Consider the following 24288-nt stretch of genomic DNA (forward strand, 5'->3'; position numbering starts at 1 on the left):
TCTCCTGCCAATTATGAAGCTATGCAGTCCACAAAACATAACTGTCATAAGTTTCATTCTTCAAGACAACTCTCAACCGCATTCTGCAGGGGCAATGAAGACCTCCTTTGATGCAAAGTGTTAGATCACCACAATATAGGTCATAATTAGCTCTCTCTGAGTTTCATCTCTGCTCACATTTTCGGACAGACAATGAGCTGTAGACCAGCATGGAGAGTTGTGGAAAGCAATGGCGGCTGCCTTCTATGATGAAAGTATTGGAAAGTTGGTACAACGCTAAAACAAATGTCCAAGTTGGAGCAGCAATTATATAGATAAGTAGCTGCAAGTTGTAGCTAACTGTTGCAAATAAAACATTTTTGACTTTCACAGTGGTTTCCATTTCACGGCCAATCGGAACTTACTTTCTGAATACCTCTTGTGTTAAATTATTGCAGAAATCAGTTTTTACAATATTAGAATTTACAATAAACCAAGGTAACTGTGTTTCATGCAGACTGGTAAAGACCAGCAAATAATAATTAAAAATTAAACAAAATTCCATGCATTATAATCATATTAGCAGTATGCAAAACTGGTACAATTAAGACTGTATAGAGTTCACTTACTAATAACAGATGGCATGCTGGTACCAATTATGGTTTCTGAATCATCTGTACTTGGATCTGCAGTTTCTGAAATGTCTGTCATAGCTTTCTGCAACATCAAAAATGGAAAAAACAGATCTGAAATTAGGTGCTGAGTTTTTTCTTTTCACATAATTGTTTTTTTTTACTTGATGATTATAAAATTTCTGTAAAATACATTTAACAATGGAAGGACTAGCAGTTGAGAAAAACAAGCTTTGTTAGTTGTATCACTCCTAAAAAATTTAATTTCACATATATAATGTTTTTTTCTTTACCTACCCTTTAATTTGAGTGACACCCGATGGGGAAAACTATGCTTTGTCTTTACAGTAACAGTATACCCAGCAACTCTTTCCATGAATAGGACTGGGTTACCATGTGTCTGTGAAGCACATGACTTTCATTCTGTTATGTTTACAATGATTTCATACTCTTGCTTGCTGAAATAAACAAGAGAAAATTATTCAAACCAACAGACTGTTTAGAAGAACTTGTTGTTTTGTGTCATTATTAAAGATAAAATACTACATCTCAACTGAAAAATAAAAGACAGAGGAAGAAAAATTAGCATAAGAAAGGGAGCTGGAGAATGAATGAGTGAAAACAGAATACAAATTACATTCATTGTTGAGTGGTTTCATTTACAGGTAACAAATTCTTTTGCCAAAAGCCACAACATAAGAGCTTCAACAACAACATACAGAAATAAAACTTAATAACATCACAGACTATGCACAGAAGATTACGTAGTGATGCTTGCATGATAAACATTTGTGTACATTACAAATAAAAAACAAAAAGAATTATCTTATTATGTGCTCATCAATAAATTCCAACATGACATTTTTATAGTTGTAGAATTTATATACTCAGAAATGTAAGTAGAATTTACACTAGTGTGTGTGTGTGTGTGTGTGTGTGTGTGTGTGTGTGTGTGTGTGTGTGTGACTGTTAGAGATCACTTATTATTTACATTACGTTAATATTCACAAATCAAAATATATAAAATTGTCATTTAGTGTGATGTCTTTTTTCTGCATAAAGTTTTTCACCTGTGTCTGCTGATAATGACTGCTCTCAGCAGCTTGTAACTCACAGAGTTCCCAACCAGCTCCAACAAAGTTTGTCCAGTTGTTGCTGTATAAGTTTTTGCAACTACTCCATTGTGATATAAATATTCTAAGGGTTGACAGGAGTGTTTCCATGGTCATGTTGCCAACTGCGTCCAAATTCAATCTCATGTTGCCATGTACACAAATATGGCAACATAGCACTTTTCCTTTAACTTGGATCAGTGTGAGCCAGTTTTCACATAGAATCAATCCCATAATTGAAGAAAGGCCTCTCAGCTTCTACACATGGCTGTGGCAAACCTCCCAAGAGCTGTTGTGCAGGCTTTACCTTTAATTACTAATGAGTCAGGCTCTGATGCAAAAAATGCTGAATTGCATTTCATCTGTTAGGCTTCCCGAGAGATGCAAGCGACAGTTGTCTCCCAGCATGGGAAAAATGGTAATGTTCACTTTCGAGTATTAGCCTTGTTAGATGACGGAGAAGTGCAGTACAAGTTGATGCTCTTCCCTCATGTGACAAGCCAGCATATCATACCATACCATGCCTCAACCCGTTGTAATCTTGTGTCATCAAGGATATGATGCAGTGGTTTGAACTTGCTGCTATTGTCTACTAGCTTGTTCGTCTCCAACTGGTGGATTTCTGTGACAGAAATAGTTTCTTGTGCTATTCCAATGCATCATAGCAAAGCATCCTGCAGTTCACTGTGAGACAGTTCAGAAATTACTCATTTCCTTTGCAGTCTTGCAGTTATTAATAACCTGAGACAGTATGCCATTATCTGCTGCAGTCATTGTGACTTCAAGAATCAACAGGTGAGATCATCTTGGCTTGCTCTGCTGATGTGACAGAGAACTTGAGCTTTTCCTTCTGGAAACTCCAGAGATGCAGAATCATTAGTGTGTCTAAAACAGACCTTGAAGTGGTGTCTTCTTTAAGCCAGGCCAGTCCCTCCCACCAAAGTCTGTTTTCTTGCTGGTCTGTAGGAGACACTTCTCGTGATTTAAGATGACTTGTAGACACATAGTTCCATACTGCAACGGACATGATTTCTTATATCTCTAACACACAGTTCTGTATTGCCCCATGGACTCAGTGTAGCTTCTCTCAAGCTTCAGTTCTCTCACTTGTCACTGTTCAATCTGAGAGAAGTGTTTGCTGCAATGTGGTAAGAATCACCTAATTGATATGGCTCTTTGTGAGACAGAACAAATCTGCCTGTGGAATTCATCATTGTCTGTTCCACATACTGTCCCTCCTCTTTTGTTGTTGTACCTTGATGTAATTATTCTATTGCTCATAAGTGGATGTGTTTGAATGTCAGAGTCAGTTTTTACAATGCATGACATGACTCGCCCCTGTGATGAACTGGTGTACTCTATCATTTGATGCTGTCCTGATATGACCTGACCTCACTCTGTCTCCTGAAACACGGGACCTGCATCTAACTCTACATACATACTTCGAAAGCCACCATATGTTGCATGGCGGAGGGTATCCTGTAGCACTACTAGTCATTTCCCTTCCTGTCCCACTTACAATTACAGTGAGTGAAAAATGAATATGTCTATGCCTCCACACGTGCCCTAATCCCTCTGAACTTATCTTCGTGATCCTTACATGAAATGTACATGGGAGTTCAGCTCCTATCGAGATGGTCCTTCTCTTTTGAATGTGTGGACAAAATTCGGCTCCTGGCAATACGTCGATCTTACCAGGTGGCCAAAACTCTGGATCAAAGAGTTGAGCATTTGGCAAGCTGCACATACTTTGCTCAATTATTTGTTCTGGCTGTTATCCATGGCAAAGGCATCAGTTATCCATGGTAAAAACTCAACACTTGACAGACATCATATACTTGCTTATGCAAGGATCCACTTGTACAGAGATGTGGCATTTTGTTTCCGAGTGGGTTGTACATATTTCTTGAATCATTACTCTGCTGTGGCACCTTTTTGAAGTCTGTGGTATCATGCACATGCATCTGATATGAAGTGCGAATGCAACTCAGTATCTAATTAGAGCATGACAAGTCTTGCAACTTTATTCTCGCTGTCGCAAGGGGCACTCGTTTGCCTCGGCTGATCCTTAGTGAACAATAATTAGATGTACTTAACTGATATTTGCCATTGTGTTCATGCTGCATGTGCTGTAGCCTTGACAAGCTCCGAAAATTTGCATTTATTTTCGAGAAAAGCACATATTTCTTTAAATGTTGGAAATCTGTTTCAATTAAGAGTGGCTTCAAGCTCTGCTCTTATGGACTCTTCCACCCTTTCTGTAAAGAGCTGTGGTGTAATTATGTCTTGCAAAGAGACATCTGGATTTTATGCCAGCATTGCATGCACATTGCTTGAAGCCTCATTCAATAGTGCTCAAAGTTCACTTGCACACGGCTTTGTCATTGACTGTAACATTAAAGCATCTTTAAAGTGTCAATACAATCAACTGAGGATTTCTGTGTTTGTTACTGACCAAATCAAAGGCTACTTTAAAGTTAGTGTTACTCACTGTGAGATGAGTAGTTACACTGTGCACTTCACCTGTTAACGAATTTGGAAAATGATGGTACTTCGCAATGTCCTTTAGATCTCCATTAGTATCCAGATGGCAAGGACTACAAAGCAGACACTGAAATTGGCATTAAGAACATTATGTTCTGAAGCATGTCCCACCATTGGATAGTCAACACTGCTTTTGGCCAGCCAGATGGCTGGTTGATGGTCATGCCCTCATAAAAGGCTGTGTAAAGGTTACACCTTAGCTGGTATATGATAAAATTGCTTTCACAGACTACTCTAACTCTGATGGGTTAGGATATGTTTGTCACATAACTAGGAAGTGATGGGTGGATATATAGGAAATAATTTTGTATCTAAACCTACCAGGTTTTGGGGGTACTGCCTGTCTGCAAAAGCCCTAGTAAGACCTTCACAGCATACTGGGCAATAATGGATTGCTCCTCATTGCAGATGCTTTATCCTCAAGCAGTCAGATGGCAGCTATCAAACTGGACAAGGTTTTCTAATGGCACCATCAGAGAGGAGAGGGCAGTGTACATAGAGGTAGCATGCACTGCTCAGGAGGAGCAGGTTAAGGTGATGCGAGAGAGGGTTATGAGAATTTGGAGGAACGAGCATCGTGTGTCTTGGCCTTGGGTCCAAATGTCAAATGTGTGTGAATTTCTAAGGAACCAAACTGCTGAGGTCAACAGTCCCTAGACTTACACAGTACTTAAACTAACTTATGCTAAGAACAACACACACACCCACGCCCGAGGGAGGACTCGGAACTTCCGACGGGAGTAGCGCCTTGGGTCAAGATCATGAATATATCATCAATGAATCTGAAATACAAAAGAGGTTTGGGACCTTCGACGGCAAGGAATGTGCTCTCTATATAGCCCATAAATAGGTTAGTGTAAGATGGTTCCATGCAGGTGTCCATGGCTGCTTCATAAATTTGTTTGATATCTTCTCCTCAAAGGAGAAGTAGTTACAGGTAAGGATGTATTTTACAGGTGTACAAGGTATGAAGTAGTGGATTTGGAACCAACAGGACACACAGGGATCCAGGTAGTAATGGGGTGGGATATGGTATCAGCAACTGAAGTATCGTTTTAAATTAGTACACTGTTTTTACACATGTAGATGAGTGAAAACACTGAGTTCATTGTTTTTATATAACTGTGTAATACTTATCTCTTTACAGTATTTCATGTTTCAAAAATGAATGTCTCAACCAAAGCTGAACTGTTTTCCAGTTGTGTTCATTCCTCGGAACTCAGTCCTTAAGACTAGAGTGTAACGGAACAGGTTTACAAATGGTTCACAGTATACAGCATAAGTCTTAATTTTACAGGAACACATAACAACTAAACTCCAAACAAATAAAAATTACTTACCACAAGTAAAACAATAATGTGCTCCATGCAACATGTGTCCTATTAATAGAAAAGAACTAGTGCTCAAAAGCCAATGCGAATGCTGTTTCCTGTTATGTGTTCCTGTGCCTTTCCTTTACTTTGCTTACCATACATAAAGATCAATAAGTACAATCTAAATGAGACTCCATATGTGTAATTCCCATGCATTGAAATGATGATTATGATGTTTGGTTTGTGGGGTACTCAATGATGTAGTTATCAGCACCGTATAAATTCCCAATCTTTCCACAGTCCAGTTTCACCATTTTCCTGAATGATGATGAAACGATGAGGACAACACAGACACCATGTCCCCAGGTGGAGAAAATCTCCAACTCGGCCAGGAATCGAACCCAGGATCTAGTCATCCAGAGGTAGCAATGCTAACCACTTGACCAAATGCTGTGGATGCACCCAAATGAACAACTTGAGGTGTCACCAGCACCAAGATATGTCAACCAAAAAGCTCAATTCTGGCTGCTTTATACTGTAGTGAAGAGTGGGTCCCTCTCAACCTGGAGTCTGAGGATGTGCCCCCATATCTTCCTTAAGAAGGCACTAACAATTCTGAAAGATAAGTTTTTTCCTACTTTTATGTGAGCCTATTGGGAGCACTTGGAATTTAGCTTCCTTAAGATAAGTACTGGCCAGCCATTCTGTATCTTTGTATGTTTCCAAGCCTGTTACTGAAACACAGCACTCAAAGAGTTGTTAAAAGCAGTACAAATTTATGAGTAACACTTAATTTCATTTTTTTATGTACACAGACATTTCTAATTTCCTTACATGATGCCTACATTCATGTGATACAACCTTATATCCATCAATGTGTATCAATTCAATTTCTTTGAGATGCATCGCACTTGAAGAAAAACATTTTGATTTTTCAATTTCCTGTATACAAAAATTTCATTTTATTATTAAATAGCTTTTCTGTATTTTAATGAAAAACTCCAAATGTATTCTGACAGTTACCTTTGTGCTGTCCAAGCAGCCAGTTTTTTGTTTTTCCAGTAACTGCTGTTACTGCGTCAAATAACAGCTGTTACTGTGTCTATAGTTATATGGCCACTCTGTCTTTCTGAAATATTTACATTACTTTGAAGGAACATCTCTCTTCACTTGCTACTTACTTCATACTCCAGTGAATAAGTATCACTAATGTAAGTCTTTTTGCAAACTAAAAGAAGGGTAGACTTCCCGGAACAGTGCTAACAATGAGATGCTGGCAAAGTTTTCAGACTTTCTTGGTTGTTGCTGACTGTTTCATTTTCAAGAATTTATCATTAGTAATAGCACTTGTTTTTAGTGTGGGTGGATGGATGTGCATGTATGAAAAAGCAAGGCAGGTAATTATGCAGACCTGGCTTAAGAGCATTTTTCTACACAAGCAACGTATCACATATTTAGTGCAGTGAAACCCCCCCCCCCCCCTTTCCCAGCTGATTAGGATGGACAGCAATGGCCACTCCTGAAGCCAATATCTTGGAGTTCAAGAATTTTAATTGAATTGTATGTCTGCTGCACTTACTAAGAAGAGGATAGGTTAGAAAGTGATTTATAAAGTCCTGCATAATAATTCTTCAATTAAGATGTGCAGTCATTTTAAACCACATCTAAATCCTGACTAAAAAGATGTGCATTGAACTGTGTCAGCAAATACAAGAAAATTATACTGCAAGGTGGTCACAAGCTGTATTTAATGTCATAACTGGTGATTAAACTTGGCTGTAGCAATTTGACAATGAAAACAAAGTAGCAATTGTGTTTGGGTCTTCCCAGGGAAGAACCCATCAGCTAATTGGAAAAAAAGAGCACAAAATGTCAAGAAAAGAATGGTGCAAATGTTTTATGACTAGTGCCACATTACTAGCATTGTTGTGGATAAGGTCAACATAGTAACTTCATGTCGATATTTTGTAGTTTGCCAGCCCAGCCTCTTTGAAAGCATCAAAGAGCATCCAAAATTTTGTTTTCATGTGATCCTGCACCATCTTGACAACTCAACAGACACCACAAATTAAGTCTCCTATGAGATATGTCTCAAAATAGCAACAGTTGGTATTTTCTGCGACCTATCTCAGGCACTTGAATGTGTGAATTACAGTATTCTCATGGATAAACTGAGCTTTTACAGAACTGATTGAATGACAAAGAAATGGAGACTATCTTAGCTAACTAAATGAATGCAGAAAGTTACACCAACAATGCAAGGAAAAGATAAGATTGCTACTTACCTTAAACATGGCGTGTTAAGTTTCAGAGAGGTACAATTAAAAGACATTTACACATTTGTGTGTTTGTGTGTTTTTTCTCTTTTCCTGATGAATGTTGTGGTCAGCAGTTAATGTGTAAATGTCTTTTTTAATTTTGCTGGTCTGCAACTCAACGCGTCATCTTTATGGTAAATAGCAATCTTTTTTTCTTTACATTGTTGACATTCCAACCTGGAGTTTACATTGTTTCAAAGTTATACTGACGAGTTCAATCAATGTAAGCAGAAGAAATTGTTCTGATTGGAGAGAAATCACATATGGGGTTCACAAAACACAATTTTAGATTCACCACTGTTTCTCATGTTATGTAAATGACCTTCCATTTTATATACAACAAGCAGAGTTAGTTCTTTTTGTGTATGGCACTAGTATTGTAATCAGTCCAATCACACATATAGCAACAGAGGAAATTGTAAATAATGTTCTTAAGTATATTGATTTTTCTCTGAATGGTCTCACTCTCAATTTCAAAACAGCATAACATATTCAGTCCTGCCCATCTAGAGGTATGACACCAAATGATAAATGTAACATATGGTGAGGAAATAATGACTAGGGGGGAAAAAAGTCATAATTTTCAGGTGAGAATTTAAACTGTAAAAAAAGAACATTTTGGAACTCCTAAAACAACTTAGTTCAACCATATGTGCACTTCAAATCATTGCAAATCTTGGGGTGAGAGAAATCAGTAAGTTGACATATTTTGTGACTTACATTCAACAGTGGACTGTGTTCTGGGGTAACTCAAATTTAAGAAAGAAAGTGTTCATTCAGCAGTTTGACTACTGCTTCACGGTATATTTATTCCTTGATAAAAATTTTTTTGTAAATAATCCAGTGCAGTCAAATGGAACAATAATGTACATAATTATAATACCAGAAACAAATATGAAATTCATTACTTCACTCTGAGGTGGTCTTTAGCACAAAAATGTGTGTACAATGCTGCCATCAAAATTTCTGATCATTTACCCAATGACATATCTGACAAGCAGCAAAGCCAAATTTGAAAAGAAACTGAAAAAGTTTCCCTTTCACTACTCCTCCTCTCCCATAGAACAACTTCTAATTTTGCAATGTGTAGAAATGATCAACTTGTAGCCATATTTACACACAAATGTGTAATTTAAATGTAAAAATTACTCATTCGACACCATTAAGATGATTCACAGGACTTGAAACTAAGTAACTCACTCAGGTCCAAAAATTTGCTTATTTATCTTGTAACCATGATCAAGTTCCGTGGAGTTTCTCCAGGTTTGCTTATGCAAAAGAAATGGCTGGAAGTAGCTGATTTGAGTCTTCACAAGTTGTTGTCAGAGTGTGTGAAGTGTACGCAAAGGATATCAAAAATGAAGCCTACTGTCAGTTTTCATCAAGGGTTTTGAGTGGATTTAATGGTTCATAGACTGAATAAGACGCCTTTAAAATTAAGTACAGGTATCAATTTCAAAAGATGATACCAGCCTCTCAGCTTTGACAGTGTCTCTCATTTAACTCTTGTAGGCTTATGCTCTCATCTATGAATCATTTACCAATAAATATAGTAAAATACATATTTTACTTAAATACTTTCATGCATCACCAGCTGGAAATAATATCAATTTTAAATATGCTTTACATAAATACTTTTGGAGTAAAAGAGTACTTAATCCCAGAACCACCCTACTCCCTCTGCAAGATATTTTTACTGTGCAATCCTTACTACATACACAACTTCTCCAAAATGGAAACCCTTGTACTTGGAGAAGCATTCCAGACAGTGCCTCTATAAATTATCTGACCTGTCGACAGCCTGCTCCTGCCTTGTGATGCCACTATCCATCCTACTTGCAGTGAACTCCCTTGTCAGTCCTCTTAGTGCCCAGACCCCTCCTACCCCCTGCTGCCCCCCCCCCCCCCCCCCAGCTGACCTATTCACAAAAAACACTGTTGTTAACCTTTCCACCAAAAACCTCAGTCCCACATAAGCTTCAGTCATATCCAAAGGTCTCATCTTCAGCCCCACACCCAAATTTAACCATGATGGACTTGTCAAAGATCTACTCTCTGTCTTCCAATCCCTACAGTGGAAATGTTTCTGTCACCAATCCCTCCAGCCAAAGCCAACCAAATTCCAACACTGAAACTTGCCTCTACCAGTTCATTTCACCATCCAATTGTGACCCCCACCTCCCACCTAACCATCCACTGGTAACCTGCCAAGAATTCTGTAACCCCAACTTGGCCCCTTTCCCAGGTCCCTTCCTAAAACCACTAAGCTTTCAGCAAAAGACAGGGCAGTCATAAACAACCTGAATACAGACCCTTAGCTAATCATCTTCCCTGGAGACAAGGCCTTCACTGCTGTATGATGAGTCACAGTGACTACCCGGCAGAAGGTCGCTGGCAACTGTCTGCCTACTCCACCTACATGCTCTGTCATACTGATCCCATCCCAGAAGTCCAACATAGCGTCCAATCCCTACTGAAATCCACAGGCTCTTCTCAGAATCTCTCCCTCAAGTTCATCTCCCCCTTCACTCCAACAACAACTCACACACTCATCTTTTACATGCTCCCCAAAATCCACAAACCCAAGAATCCTGGTGCCCCACTGTAGCTGCTTACTGCGCTCCCACTGAAGGAATTTCCACTCTTGTTGACCAATACCTCCAACCAATTGCCTGAAACCTAGCCTTCCCCATCAAAGACGCTACCAACTTCCTTCACCCGCTCTCCACCATCTCCACCTCTGTACCTCCTGGATCCCTAATTGTCTCTATTGATGCCACATTAACATCCCTCGCGCCCATGGCCTTGCCACTGTCGAACAGTCTAACTTTCCTTTGAAGTAAAGGTATACAAACAAATCTGTGGATTGACTTTGGGCACCCACGTGGCACCCTCCAATGCCACCCTGCTTATGGGTCATGTAGAGGAAACCTTCCCAGCCTTCCAAAACTCCGAACCCTTGGACTGGTTCAAGTTTACTGGCGACAACTTCATGATCTGTGCCCAGAGGCAAGACACCCCATCCTTCTTCCGTAACAAACTTGACACCTTCTCACCCATCCATTTTACCCAGCCCTCCATTACCCAAAGCACCATGTTCCTGGATGCTAACCCACACTGCATTTCAACAGCTGCCATCTCTTCCGCACCAAAAAGTCCCTCCCGTAGGGCCTAGTCACTTGTAGATGGCACATCTGCAGTGACGAGAACTCCCTTGCCCAATGTGCTGAAGGCCTTACAAACGCCTTCACAGACAGACAGTACTCCCAAAACTTAGTCCACTTCCCACCACCCCCAAGAATCAGCAATAAAGAAGTGCCTCATTTGTGACCCAATACCATTCCAGACTGGAACAACTGAACCACATCCTTTGTCACAGCTTTGATTATCATCATGCCCTGAAATGAGGGACATCCTTCCCAAGATCATTCCCAACCCTCCAAAAGTGGTGTTCCATAGCTCACTCAACCTACTCAACACCCTGGTCCAGTCCTATTCCAGTCCATCATAGGCTTATCCCACCCCATCAGAGGCTGGGCCACCTGTGAAAGCAGCCATGTCGTATACCATATCTGCTGCAAACACTTCACGGTGTTCTATGTCAGTATGACTAATAATCATCCATACACCAGGATGAATGGCCACCACAAAACAGCTGCCAAGAACAACCGAGTGGCACAACATGCAGCTGAGGGCAACACGCTCAATTTCAACGGCAACTTTATAACCTTGGCCATCTGGAGCCTTCCCTCCTTCACCAACTCCTCTGAACTATGCAGAAGGGAGTTATCCTTACAACACATGCTACACTCCTGCAATCATCCTGGCCTCAATCTCCAGTAATCAATTGTTCCCACATCCTCCACCATACAGTTTCCCCTTCCTCCATCCGGCCACCCCCTCCCAATTCATGTCTTCAAGGCACCTTCTTCAGTGTGTGTTGCTCCCCACTGCCACCGACAACTGTGCATCACGTGCCTAGCCTCTATATCTCCCTCTCCCTTCCTCCTGTCTCCCTCTACCAAACTCACTCAACACTACCCTCACCAAAATCTAGTCCACAGGCTGAAATACAGCATTGAGCGCCACGTGTGTGTGTGTGTGTGTGTGTGTGTGTGTGTTACTCTAGCTCGTACAAGGACTACTCTGAAAGCTAGCAAATTTTCTTTATTTTCATGTGTTCCTATCGACAACCCAACATTTCTGCTATTTGGCGAGTGGCCTCCTTAAATCCAAAGTATTTACATTCTACCAGAACTTTCTTACAACATTTAATCATACCTTACTCATTCCAAATACAAAATTGATCTTAGTTTAAAAAAAATACTTGTTTACTGCACAGGATGGTAGCTATAGTCAATCAACTAATCATTGACTAGTGGCAGAAGATGATGATCAAATTCGAAGCTTAGCTACATCCAGTACTTGTTTACTTATATTTTTATGAGCAAAGTAAACCAACACTGAAATCTATATACTCACGTGTCAGTAAATGCCTCTATTAAAGCCCAACAATGTATTTTGCTTACATTGTCTCATCTACAACTGACAGAAGAATATGAAACAGAAAAAGTTTCTACAAATTACAATGCCACTAGATGACATTCTGGACTGCAGATATTACAAATGAACTTAACCATTTTGAAAGCAATATTATGTTGGTAACTTGTCAAAGAAAATAAACAATAGAAATGTACCACTTTCAATCTTTTACATTTTTTAACATGAATGTGAAGGGTAGAGCTCTAGATAACAGATAATGTTCATTGACAATGAGATAATCCATTAGTTCAGAAGGAGCAGGATGACTGAAAAGAAAAACTATTGCCAGTCACACTTTGCTGTAATATCAGTATCTGATCACTGTTCAGAGCAGTCCATATTGTTTAAATTAATTTTAATATTGTTTTAATAAGTTCTGTTTAATATTGTAGTCAAATATAGCAGAGGTCAGTTGTTACTCATTTTACGTTTTCTGAGGTGATGCCAGCTTTAAGTGAATACCCATGTAGTGCCTATGAGGTGTGGCTATAAAATAACAGGACTGTTGCTGTAAAACATTTTATTCAAAAACATACATATTTAGTTACTCTCTGTCTCAATATAGTCCCATCCTCTATCCCCATGACACTCCATCCTAATTTTCCATTTATGGAAACAGTGCTAAGAGTCTTCCTCTGTGAGCTCCTTAATGACGTGTGCCACTTTTCTTTTCTCACAGACTGAAATCTTGTTCCTTTTAATGCAAATTTAACCTTGGAGAATAGATTAAAATCATATGGTGCTAGGTCAGGCAAATAAAGTGGGTGGTCTAATACTAGGATGCTAGAAACCTCTTAACAGATGACACAGTATTAGCTGGTGCATCACCTTGTTGCAGAACCTGGGCTTGTTCTTCCATAATTTGGGTCTTTTTTCTTCTTATTTTCTCATGGGAGCTGGGCAAGAACCTCAAGGTAGTAGTAATGTTGATTAACAGTTTGAAATTCACGAACTCAGTGAAGATACAAAATTCCATTAACATAAAAAAAAAAAACAATCATCACTACTTTGAATCTTGATTTGCCCAGCCAAGCTTTTTTCACTCTGGGTGAAATTGGGGCTTTCCATCTCATGGACTGGCACTTTGTTTCTGTATCATAAGTGGTAAACCACGATTCATTACATGTTATCATTCTTTTCAAATTAGGATCATTTTCAATGGTATTCAAAGTGTCATGTTAGTACAAACATTTTCACAAACTAATTTTTGTTTCATTGTGAGAATTTTCAGCAGCAGTTTCTTACACACTTTTCTGATGTTAAATTGATTATGTAAAATTTGTCTTAAGCATTCTTTGCCAGTTCCTACAGTTTCAGCAACTGATCAAATACTCAACCAAAAATCAGATCAAATAAAATTATCTGCTTTTCTGATATTTTCATTCAGTTTTGATGTTGAAGGGTGTCCTGGATGTGAGTCACCTTCAACATCTTTTTGGCCACATTGGAAAAGCTTGAATCACTTAAAAACTCACTTCCATGATAAACAGTCTTCACCATCCTCCTTTTATTAAGAGATAGGTTTCAGCAGCAGATTTCCCACCTTTCATATGAAACTTCACAAAAATTTGTTGCTCTATTATTATTACACATACTATTCCAGCAAAACAAAATAAAGCTCTTACAGAAATGAAGATCATGGCCATATTGATTTGTCTACAAACACTAGAGAAGCTCCAATGGACTGAGAAGGCTTCACACATCATAGCCATTCGTCGTTCACCTTTGGCGCATATGCACTTACTCTGTTACAGCATCAATCCATTATTTTATAGCCACACCTCATATTTCTTAATGTTTACATCCACCTGCTGACCAGGACACATTATCACTTTGCTGTTCATGTTATCAGCAAATAAGTACTATTCCCCCGCCCCCCTCACCTTAACACCTTGTGTTCTGTTGTCCTTTCTGTATTGCAGTTTCAGTGTACATAACTGTGTTTTTGGATAATTACTTGCATTGTAGCATTAAATTTGACCAGGATGAAAACATAAAGTACAAAAATATTGAGGCAACAGTTTCTGTGCAAAGAAGAATCTAGAAAATAAGCCTGTAAGTTTTGATGAAGACTGCATTAATTCATTTATGTGAAATCAAAATTCACTGTTAAGCTATGTATTATGCACTATGAAAAAGTTAATAATTTGAGAAAGTTTCAATGTAGATGTCTTAAAAGATCCTGGCAGAAAAATGAACTGGAAACATCAGCTGCTTCAATTTCATTTTTGTAGTGAATTTTCCAACTTCTGTGCAACAAAACATCTCGACTTCCATTGATAAAATTTTCGTAGAGTGTTCGGGATCAATTATGGACTATGCACCATGATGGTTAACTAACAAAAATACAACTACAGATCTGAGAAATATCCAGGCCAAACATTATTAATGATATAAAGACACAATATTTAAGAGGTTAGATTTGGATCGAATACTCAAAGGCATGAGAATGCCAAGTTCAATGTCGTTTTGTTAATGTCGTGTCAGTATTTGGAAGCAGAAAAAGATACCCATTGATAACCAAACAGATTAAATATCTTATCAACAGAAAATGGAAATTCATATAATTACTGCCAAAAGTAAAGCTCTCACTTTATACAAAACCTGTAGCAAAATAAAGTTATTAAAAGCTCCTGAAATATGCCCATAAAGATAGATATTAAACACGCTGATAATACAACTAAAACTGTACAGAATATTGTGAAATGAGAGGCATGACAACAAGCCTTTTCTGCAAGATAGCATAATGATTTAACAGAATAAATACAACTGAGTGATTATTCACAAATTTATCTATTTTAATAATTACTTTCTAAATACAGCAATAAATAGATAGAATAATAAGGGCAACAGATGCACTGGAAGAACCAATGAGATAAATTGAAAATTTATGACCAACAGAAGATGTAAAAGCATTGCCTGTACTACCTATGGTTTTAGAGCTGTCATTGAAGAAGATGGTAGCAACCTGTACTCCTAAAGGGAGTAGAAGCTGAAAGGTGATAGGGGGTGACTGAGACTTTAGGTCATTAAAATAGATTGGTCCTAAATCATAGTCTCAGCACCAACCAAGGCGAGGTGTGTGAGAAAACACAAGGAGCACAGGGTGGATGTCAGGGGGTCAGTGCCCCTCATATGCAAAAAGATTAGTGTACGTTCAGTGATCATGAGATTATAAAATGGAGACTGTATAGGTGAGCAAGAGTCGGTACCATCGAAACTGAAAAGGGAATATCCGCACTTCAGCCAGTCAAACTCCAAAATGATGGAGCAGGTCTAACAATTTCAAAGCCAAAGGTGCCGCCAAGCCATACACCTGACAACCATAGTCCTAGCAGGATTAGGCCAGTGCCTGGCAGATATGAAGGAGAATAATGTGATCTGCATCTCAAGAGGTGTGAGCAAGGAGGCACAGAGCATTAAGCTTTTGCAAATAGCTAGTCTTTAGTTGATGAATATGGAGAAGCCAAGTCAGAGTCTTGCCAAAAAGGAGTCCCAAAACTTCAGACCATGCAACAATGTCCAAGTACTGTGTATCCCAGAAGTGTTCTGGGTCAGGATGGATGGTGTATGATGACAAAAAATGCAAGACCTACATTTTTGTAGGAGATAATTAGAAACCATGAGATTTGCCCCAAACAGAGCCCCATCAGACGGCACCTTGGAGCTGGCATTAACAGCCAGGGCTACAGAGAGGGAGCTGTACCAAATGCAGAGGTCATTGACATACAGTGCAGGGGCAACCAATGGCCTCACAGAGATCATTAGCCCATTGATGGCAATCAGAAAGAATATGGCAGTTAGCATGGAGCCCTGCAGAACGCCATTCTCTTAAACCCATGGAGAGCTGAGTGAAGTACCAGCTCTCAGCCAGAACAACTGATGGGATAAAAAATGATGAATGAAAATTGGTAGAGAGTCTCGTAAGCTCCAGTCATAGATTGTAAGTAAAAAGTGATGGCACCAGGAGGTTTTGTATGCCTTATGTAGGTAAAAGAAAGACTGTAATGAGATGTTGGTATTAAGAAAAAGTGTCAGAGTGCCTTTCCACACAAACTAGATTGTCAGTTGTGGATTGTACCGCCTGGAAACCACACTGATAGAACAAAAGGCCCTCGAGATTCGAGAACCCAGCATAATTGGCGAACAATCATCATTTCAAGCAGTTTCCAGAACATGTTGGTGAGGTTAATCTGTCGGTAATTGATTATGGATGTTGGGATTTTGCCTGGCTTAACAATTATGGCGATGATACTATCTCACCTTTGTGAAGGGAAGACACCATCGAGCCAAATATGGGTGAAGATCTTAAGGAGACTTATCTGTTGAGAAACAGTCATATGTTGTATCATCTGACTGTGAATGGAATCAGGGCTGGGGGCCATATTGTGAGACGAAGCAAGAGCTTGAAGCAATTTTCACTCAGTGAAAGGTTCATTATATAATCCGGCATGCCAAGGTATGAAGGAAATGGGAATGTCACTTACATATCTAGAAGGCAGCTGCATAAGAAGAGGACACAGAGTCTTTGCAAAGTAGGTCATGAAGTATTCAGCAAGAGCCCATCCTGAAAGATGGGTCTTCGGTGGTCCAGAAGGCTACAGAGCTGGGCCGATACCCGGGAGAAAGAGGCATACATTCCCAGGGAGAAGACAAGGGGTCCCAGCATTCCTTCTTACTGAATTTAATTACACAGCGAGCCTCAGCACAATGTTGCTTAAATGATAAGGTTGGTGTGCAAAGGATATCACTTGAAACATTGCAGGGTTCTTTGGTGATCCTGAACAACAATTACAATGTCTTTGGTCTGCCATGGCACTGGCTGGTGACAGATGTGACCTGTACAAAGTGGAATAACAATTCCAATGGCGTGGGTGATTGCATTGGAGGTGTCTCGCACAGCTTTACTGATGCAGTCTGACAGACAGACAGTGCGGAGGGAGGGGGGGGGGGGGGGCAGGAGGTAAACCGAACAGAGAATAGACACTTGGCTCTTTGAAGCACCTATCATAGTAACCAGTTCACCTGGCGGTAGCAAGGAAGGATACCAAAACATTCGCATGCCTGAAAAGCTACTGTGTGTGCAGCATGGGAGGCTCTAATCAAGAGTAATCCATGGCATATTTTTGTCAATTTACTATCAATATGGTCCAGAAAAATACTTGTCAATGTAAAAGTATCTCCATAAATTCATGTATACACAAAGTTCTGGATAAATTGTTTCACTACTGGATGTCTGGTTTGTTCCTTTTTCCATTGGGTAGGGAAGGAAGTAAGGTTATTACCATCCACACTGAAATTCCTACACCTGTCTGATGAGATAGCCAGTTCAGAATGGTCAGTGGTTCAGTGCAATTTAATACGTTTTACATGCGAAACATCCACCCTTAAGCCACCTGCTCTGATCAAGGGCTCTCCCCATAAGACACTTCTATCCGCAGCAAAGGCCATCTGGCACGTGGTAATTGTTGGGAGTCATGATGCCTCCAGGAAGATGAGCATCTACACCTTGGCATACACGAGATGCTAGAATCTCAGGCATCTGCACTGTAATCCCTGTGTTGCCATTGGGCTTAACCGAAAGGATACACAATGACCCCACCACGTCGAGTTGGCTACTACGTTCACTCTGACACACATATGAGTATGCAGGATGTCTCTCCTAAGAGGCATCAGGTGCATTTTCTTTGGTGTTTCTCCAGATATTTGCAATTTCATTTTTGCAATGTGTAGCTGGAGTCAGCCCAAACAAATAGTGTTCATAATGTCTTCCATGCGATGCCCAGTGTTGATGTAAAGAGTCAGTTTATTTCCATTACAAACAAAATTATTTTTAAAGTGGAATTTTAAATGCCCATATGAAAGAGTAGGCCCACATTACTCTAGTTCGATATTTGTTTTATCAATATGTATAAGGGGCATTCAAAAAGAAACGAGCTGGAGGCATAATTACAGAAACCAGTACCAGTATGTTAGAAGTAATGACCCTGGCAGTTGAGACATTTCTCCCACCGTGACACAAGGTGGTGAATGGCTGTCTCATAAAATTCCCAGCACTGCAATGTTAACCTGTTCCGTACGTATAGCTGGACGTCGTCGTCCACACAAGTGCAGGAAAGGTTATGCTGACGTTCTTCTTTCACCAAGATGGCCCCCTTTGATTCACTTCCTGCAGCACGGGACACAACAGTGAATGTCCAGTATTACTCACAAACCTTGACCACCCTTCGCCAAGTGATCAAATCAAAATGACCCGGTAATCCCACCCGTGGGGTCATTCTGCTCCACGACAATACAAAGCCTCAAATGGCCATGTGATTACACCATTTTTGGTCCCCTTAAAAAGACTCTGAAGGGCAAACAATTCACCTTGGATGATGACGTCCAGCTGTACATGCAGAACTGGTGAACATCGCAGCCCCCGTAATTTTGAGAGACAGCCATTCACCCCATTGTGTCACAGTGGAACAAGTCTCTCAACAGCCAGGGTCAATGCTTCCAACATACAGATACTGGTTTCTGTAATTATGCTTCCAGTTCATTTCTTTTTGAATGCCCCTTATATTAACAGGGACAGTACAACTCAAAGAATAACTAGTACTCCAGCAATGATAGCACTGCCTGCCCTACGCTGACTGCTACCGCTAAGCATGCAGTGCTACTGACTCGCTGCTGTATTGCTGTTTATTCTTTGTGTTTTGCTGTCCCTGTTAATACATATCAATAAAACAAATATTGCACTACACTAATCTGGGAGTGCTCTATCAAACAGGCATGTCAAATTCTGATTTAAAAATTATTTTGTTTGTAACAGGAAACAAACTGATGCTTTCTGTACACACTTGACACTGCATGAAAAACATGATGAGCATTATTTGTTTGGGCTGACTCCAGCTACACAATGCATTAAAAAAAACTGCAAATATCTGGTGAAACACCAGAGAAATGAGCCTGACAACTCTTAGGAGACACATCCTGTAAAGCCCACACAGGTACTGTGCACAGATGATCTTTAACGCTGCATGCAATAGGCTCTATTTAAGATATTCTTTGGTCCACACTGCAGAAAAAGATACTTGGAAAATGAACGTCAGACCCGGAAAGGGACCAAAAATTACTTCAGACAAAAGGTGATGAACAAACGATTATTCTGAGAAAGAAAGACAGGACCTAGTGAATAGCCATGTTGACATCAAATCTGCCACCCTGAGAAAGAGAGTAAGAGAAGGAGGAGGAGGAGGAGGAGGAGGAGGAGGAGGAGGAGGAGGATAGAGGTGAAAGATTACAGCACAGGAAAGGAAGCATGTGCTGCAATAGCTTGCAACCCTGTGCTCGCCATGCACGTAATTACAAAAGAGTCGTGAGCACTCTGAGATGTTAAATATAAACAGATTTGGCTTACACTAATGTCATATGAATATGTTTGTCTTTATTAAAGTTAAGGCATTATAATACTTCACAAGTTGTAAACAACTGGCATGTAGCCTTCCACACAAACAAATTATATTTAAATAGTCTGTACATTGACTCAACCCACATCATTTCGATAGATATCATACACATGATTTAGGAAATGTGGAATAAGCTACTTAAAAGTTCTTAAGACACATAAAATTTCTGAACATAAGATATTACACTAACATTCCTTTCTGGATCACTCATTAAGTGAGGATATGTGTTACTTTTGATGGTGATCATATCATCAGATGTGGACACTATGTTTTGTAGCCCATGTGCTGCTGTTTGATAAGAGGATGCTGTGTGTCAGTATCTCACTTGTTTGCTTGATTTCTTTTATTCACAACACTAATACACTGTAGAATCATGTATTTGTCATCCGCATGACACAGCAGACACTGCATAACAGACTGGAAGAAAGTAATAACAAACAAAACTGACCCAAGAAACTTCGTCATCATTTGTCAACAATGATCTGTGGAAACCATAGAAAATCAGTGTCAGCAACTGAGACAATTTGCTGAATCATGTAAACAACAATGTGGGAGAAAGAGTAATATATCCATTTCCTTTCCTTTGGTTTTCAGTTCTGAGTGATGGAGATCTTTTACTGCAACCAAACATTTACAGTCGTCGTTCTCCCCCCCCCCCCCTTTCCTCCTCAAAGATGAAGAAATTTGCAACAATAACAAGACTAAGGAAAAATATCAGACTAGCAGAAAGACATCAGCTGAGAATGACACTACAGCTGAAAACTTGCCATTCACACTCTTAAGACTTTTCTAGAGAATGGCTTTCAAAAACAGCATTTGAAAACAAAAAAATCTATTACTGTGAGTTTCCAATAGGGCAATGAGGCCATTCAAGATCCAGTGCCCAATGGCACTTGATGTGATTAGATTAGATTAGATCACCAGGGCTGGAGTTATTCACTGCCATGCTTAACAAATAACCCCAGAATTATTGTAGATTTATCACTGTACAGAAAGAAATTTTAAATCTGTGTTTTAATTTGGGAATTGCAATTATGTTATAGTTTATGCTGATGTTTCTATGCAGGGGAATTCCATTGGCTGTGTTGTGTTATTTCCTGAATATGTCCTCAAGATTTGCTCACCTGGTGCATTCATTCACAGTATATGATGCCGAATTATCTTGAGTGACCCTAAAGCAGAGGACATGTCACCGTGTTACCAAACTCCTTATCTGCACTGACTCCTTAAGTGCACTTTACACTATCCATTACATATAACATATCCAGATGATCCACAACACTTTTTCCCACCTACGAGGCAGCACAAGGAGATGTCATTCTGTTGGGTACCAGGGCATGCTGTGACTGAAGGTAATGAAGCAGCTAAGAATGCCTGTATAAATATAATTCTCTAATGTGCTGGTTCTATACATGAAATTACTTCACTGTTGAGACACAAGGTTCATATGTTTGTGGGGATGGAGGATTGTGTAGGCTGCAGCCAGGGAAACAAATAACATGGCCGTGGCATTCCTTCTCCTGGCCACAGAGGAAAGAGAAAGTATTTTTAATGCACATCCGGAGGACGCTCTCCTCGGACCCTTGGGTTCCTCCTCTGGGGAGAGGACCCACCAGTATGCAGCACTTGGAGTGTATATATTGGTGTACGCCATATTTTAACATAATGTGTTTTATACCAAGATATGAAAGCTGCAACTGGCTTAGCAGCTCATCTGACTTCTGCTTTATGTGATGAAGAAATGAATGTTGTTCATGTTTCAACATTCTGTGTAATGTCTGACTTCTTACATAGGTTATAGGAAAAGGTGTGTGTGTATTTTCAGGGTGGCTGGTTTATCTCCCCCCCCCCCCCCCCCCCAAAACTATCAGCCAGTCACAAATCTCTGTTACAGCATTTTAACTAATATATAGATAGAGTTTGTGTATTTTAATAACAGACTTTACAAATTGACTGTAGACTGAGTCTTACATATTTTGTACACGTGGATGTGATTAAAAGTGTATTGGACTAAAATCTCATAACTGTCTCAAATTCGTTTACTAAGGACACTGATGACCTCTCTGATGAGTGACCTGTACAGCCGGCCAGCCAACCAACCAATCTGCCACCCAACGAACCTTTCTATAACATATTATGAGTTTGCCAATGCGCACGCTTGCAGTGGTAAATAATGGACTGGTGCTGCTTAATTTTATATATTAACATAGATGATCATATATGACCACTTTTCATAACTTTTTTGGTTTATGAGGACCTTTTAACTCTCCAGATAATTCCTGATATAATTGGAGTGTTCTATGTTGTTTCATAATTGATGTCTGTTACAAAGCGAAAAATTGCTGACTATGAACACTTGCTCATCCCATTCTCTTTTCTGGTCAGAACATGAACTGATTTTGTTGCACTTGATGGTGTAACTAACATGCTGCAAGACAAGTGGTGGTTATAAATAAAGCACTTACAGCTGAAGTGGTTTTATCTTCAAAATGGAATATACTTCATAGCACAAATATTTTTTGAGTCAGATCTTGATAAGATTTCAATGTGCTGCAAAGACTGGCAACTTACCTTAAATGTTCAGAAATGTAAATTGTGCACTTCACAAAATGGGAAAAAATGGAATGATCACATAGGCTTGGTCATAGATAAAACAGGTGGCAGACTTCAGTTCATTTGTAGAACACTATGGAAATGCAATCACACTACAAGAGAGATTGCTTAAAAACACCTTTAACCCATCCTAGAATACTGCTCAAGTATGTGTGGAACTTGTACCAAATAGGACTTACAGGGGATATGGAACATGCCACTACTGAGAAGGGTAGCACAAATTGTCACAGGATTGTATGACTTGTGGGAGAGTGTCAAAGAAGTGCTGAAGAAACTGAATTTGCAGACACTTAAAGATAGACACAAACTATCCTGAAAAAGCCTACTTACATAGTTTCAAGAATTAGCTATAAAGATGAATCTAGGAATATACTATAACTCCCTTTGTGTCGCCCCTGTAGGGATTGTGAGGCCAAGATTGAGTATTACTGCACACACAAAGGCATTTAAACACTCTTCCCACACTCCATATATGAATGGAACGGGAAGAAGCCCTAATGAAATAACCAATAATTAATCTTACCATGGCCATGGGAGTGTGTGTGAGGGTGCCTGAGTGTGAACATGTGTACCATTGCTGGAAAAAAAGCTAGCGCTCAGAAGTTTGTGTTGATGCTGCTTTCTGTAACTATGTGGCACACACTGACCAGTTTTAGGTGTGTGGTTGTCTTTCCCTTACTTTACATATTGCTCCATCCAGGTATTTCCATTACTGTTAGAAACATCCATAGTTATTTGCATGTTTGTGAATCATGAATCACATCTGTGACCTCTCACTTTCTCTGTAAAAAATATGGCAACTTGTTAATCATTTTCACAATTTCTTAAGCTACTTTTTTTAACATGCACTCTGCGCAACACTGTGGAGTGCAACACGGAGAGTACTTCCCATTTACTACATATTAGGGTTTCTTCCTATTCCATTTGCTTATAGAGTATGGGAAAAATGATTGCTTAAATGCCTCTGTGCACACTGTAATTAGCCAAACCTTGTCTTTGCAGTCCCCACACAGGTCCACCATTTTTTTAATTTAAACTATTTCATATCTTGGCCCCTCCAACAACGTTATCCCATTCCAAATGGCATCATCAGGCACTGATATATTTGGCAGAAGTCTGTTCTGTGATTATCTTAGAGGCCAAAGTTCTGCTGCAGCTGTTCTTTTTATTGCCTGTTGTTCATTCCGACTTTGGCATTAAAACATAAGAGTCTTGAAAGAGGTCAGAAATCATGGTGCACATATACAAAGGAAGAACTACCTAGATTCCACTTTATTAAACTGGGCTTCATCAATTAATGTTGATGCAGATACATCACGTTGGATCTAGACAGTTCTTTCACTGCACTTATCCAAACCAACAATGGAACATGATTGAGCACTATAGGTCTAGCTGACAACAAAAGCAAAGAAACGATCATGTCCCTTGTGGAAATTTCAACAAGAAAGAGTGTAACTTATTGCAAAGAGAAAACTGGCCCTATTAATGGAAGAGGGCAATGAAATAAGTATTGTCTCTGTAATGGGCACTGACCAAGCCAATAAAGTAAACCACTAACCAATGGTCATTAAACACCTACGAAACAGAGTATGACAACTTCATAGTTCTGGTAGTTCCCCATATGTAGGTACTAATAGTTTACGAAATTATACATACTGGCTATTTTACACAAAGATTTTCATAAAAGGGCCACACTAATGGCACTGTGATGTAAAAGCTGTACCCAGTATACACAGATCTTTGGGACTTCATGACAACAAAGAAACCACCAAATGAAGATGTGT

At 39.5% G+C, this 24288-nt stretch overlaps 1 protein-coding gene across 6 annotated transcripts in view; it reads right to left on the reverse strand.

Moving 5' to 3' along the window:
- LOC126252999 (zinc finger protein 143-like) overlaps nt 1-24288 on the reverse strand; it is a 129631-nt gene that overhangs the window by 96427 nt on the left and 8916 nt on the right. For 4 of the 6 annotated variants that reach the window (XM_049954033.1, XM_049954034.1, XM_049954036.1 and 1 more), the window contains exons 2-3: nt 905-1069; nt 609-696 (exon numbers count right to left, since the gene is read on the reverse strand). In XM_049954033.1, coding sequence (XP_049809990.1) covers nt 609-690 — 82 coding nt within the window. In that variant the 5' untranslated portion in view covers nt 691-696; nt 905-1069. The remainder of the gene's footprint in view (nt 1-608; nt 697-904; nt 1070-24288) is intronic. The other 2 variants (XM_049954035.1, XM_049954032.1) reach the window with 1 other exon arrangement.

The sequence above is a fragment of the Schistocerca nitens genome, chromosome 4, assembly GCF_023898315.1.
Source record: "Schistocerca nitens isolate TAMUIC-IGC-003100 chromosome 4, iqSchNite1.1, whole genome shotgun sequence".
In the NCBI taxonomy this organism is placed as follows: domain Eukaryota; kingdom Metazoa; phylum Arthropoda; class Insecta; order Orthoptera; family Acrididae; genus Schistocerca; species Schistocerca nitens.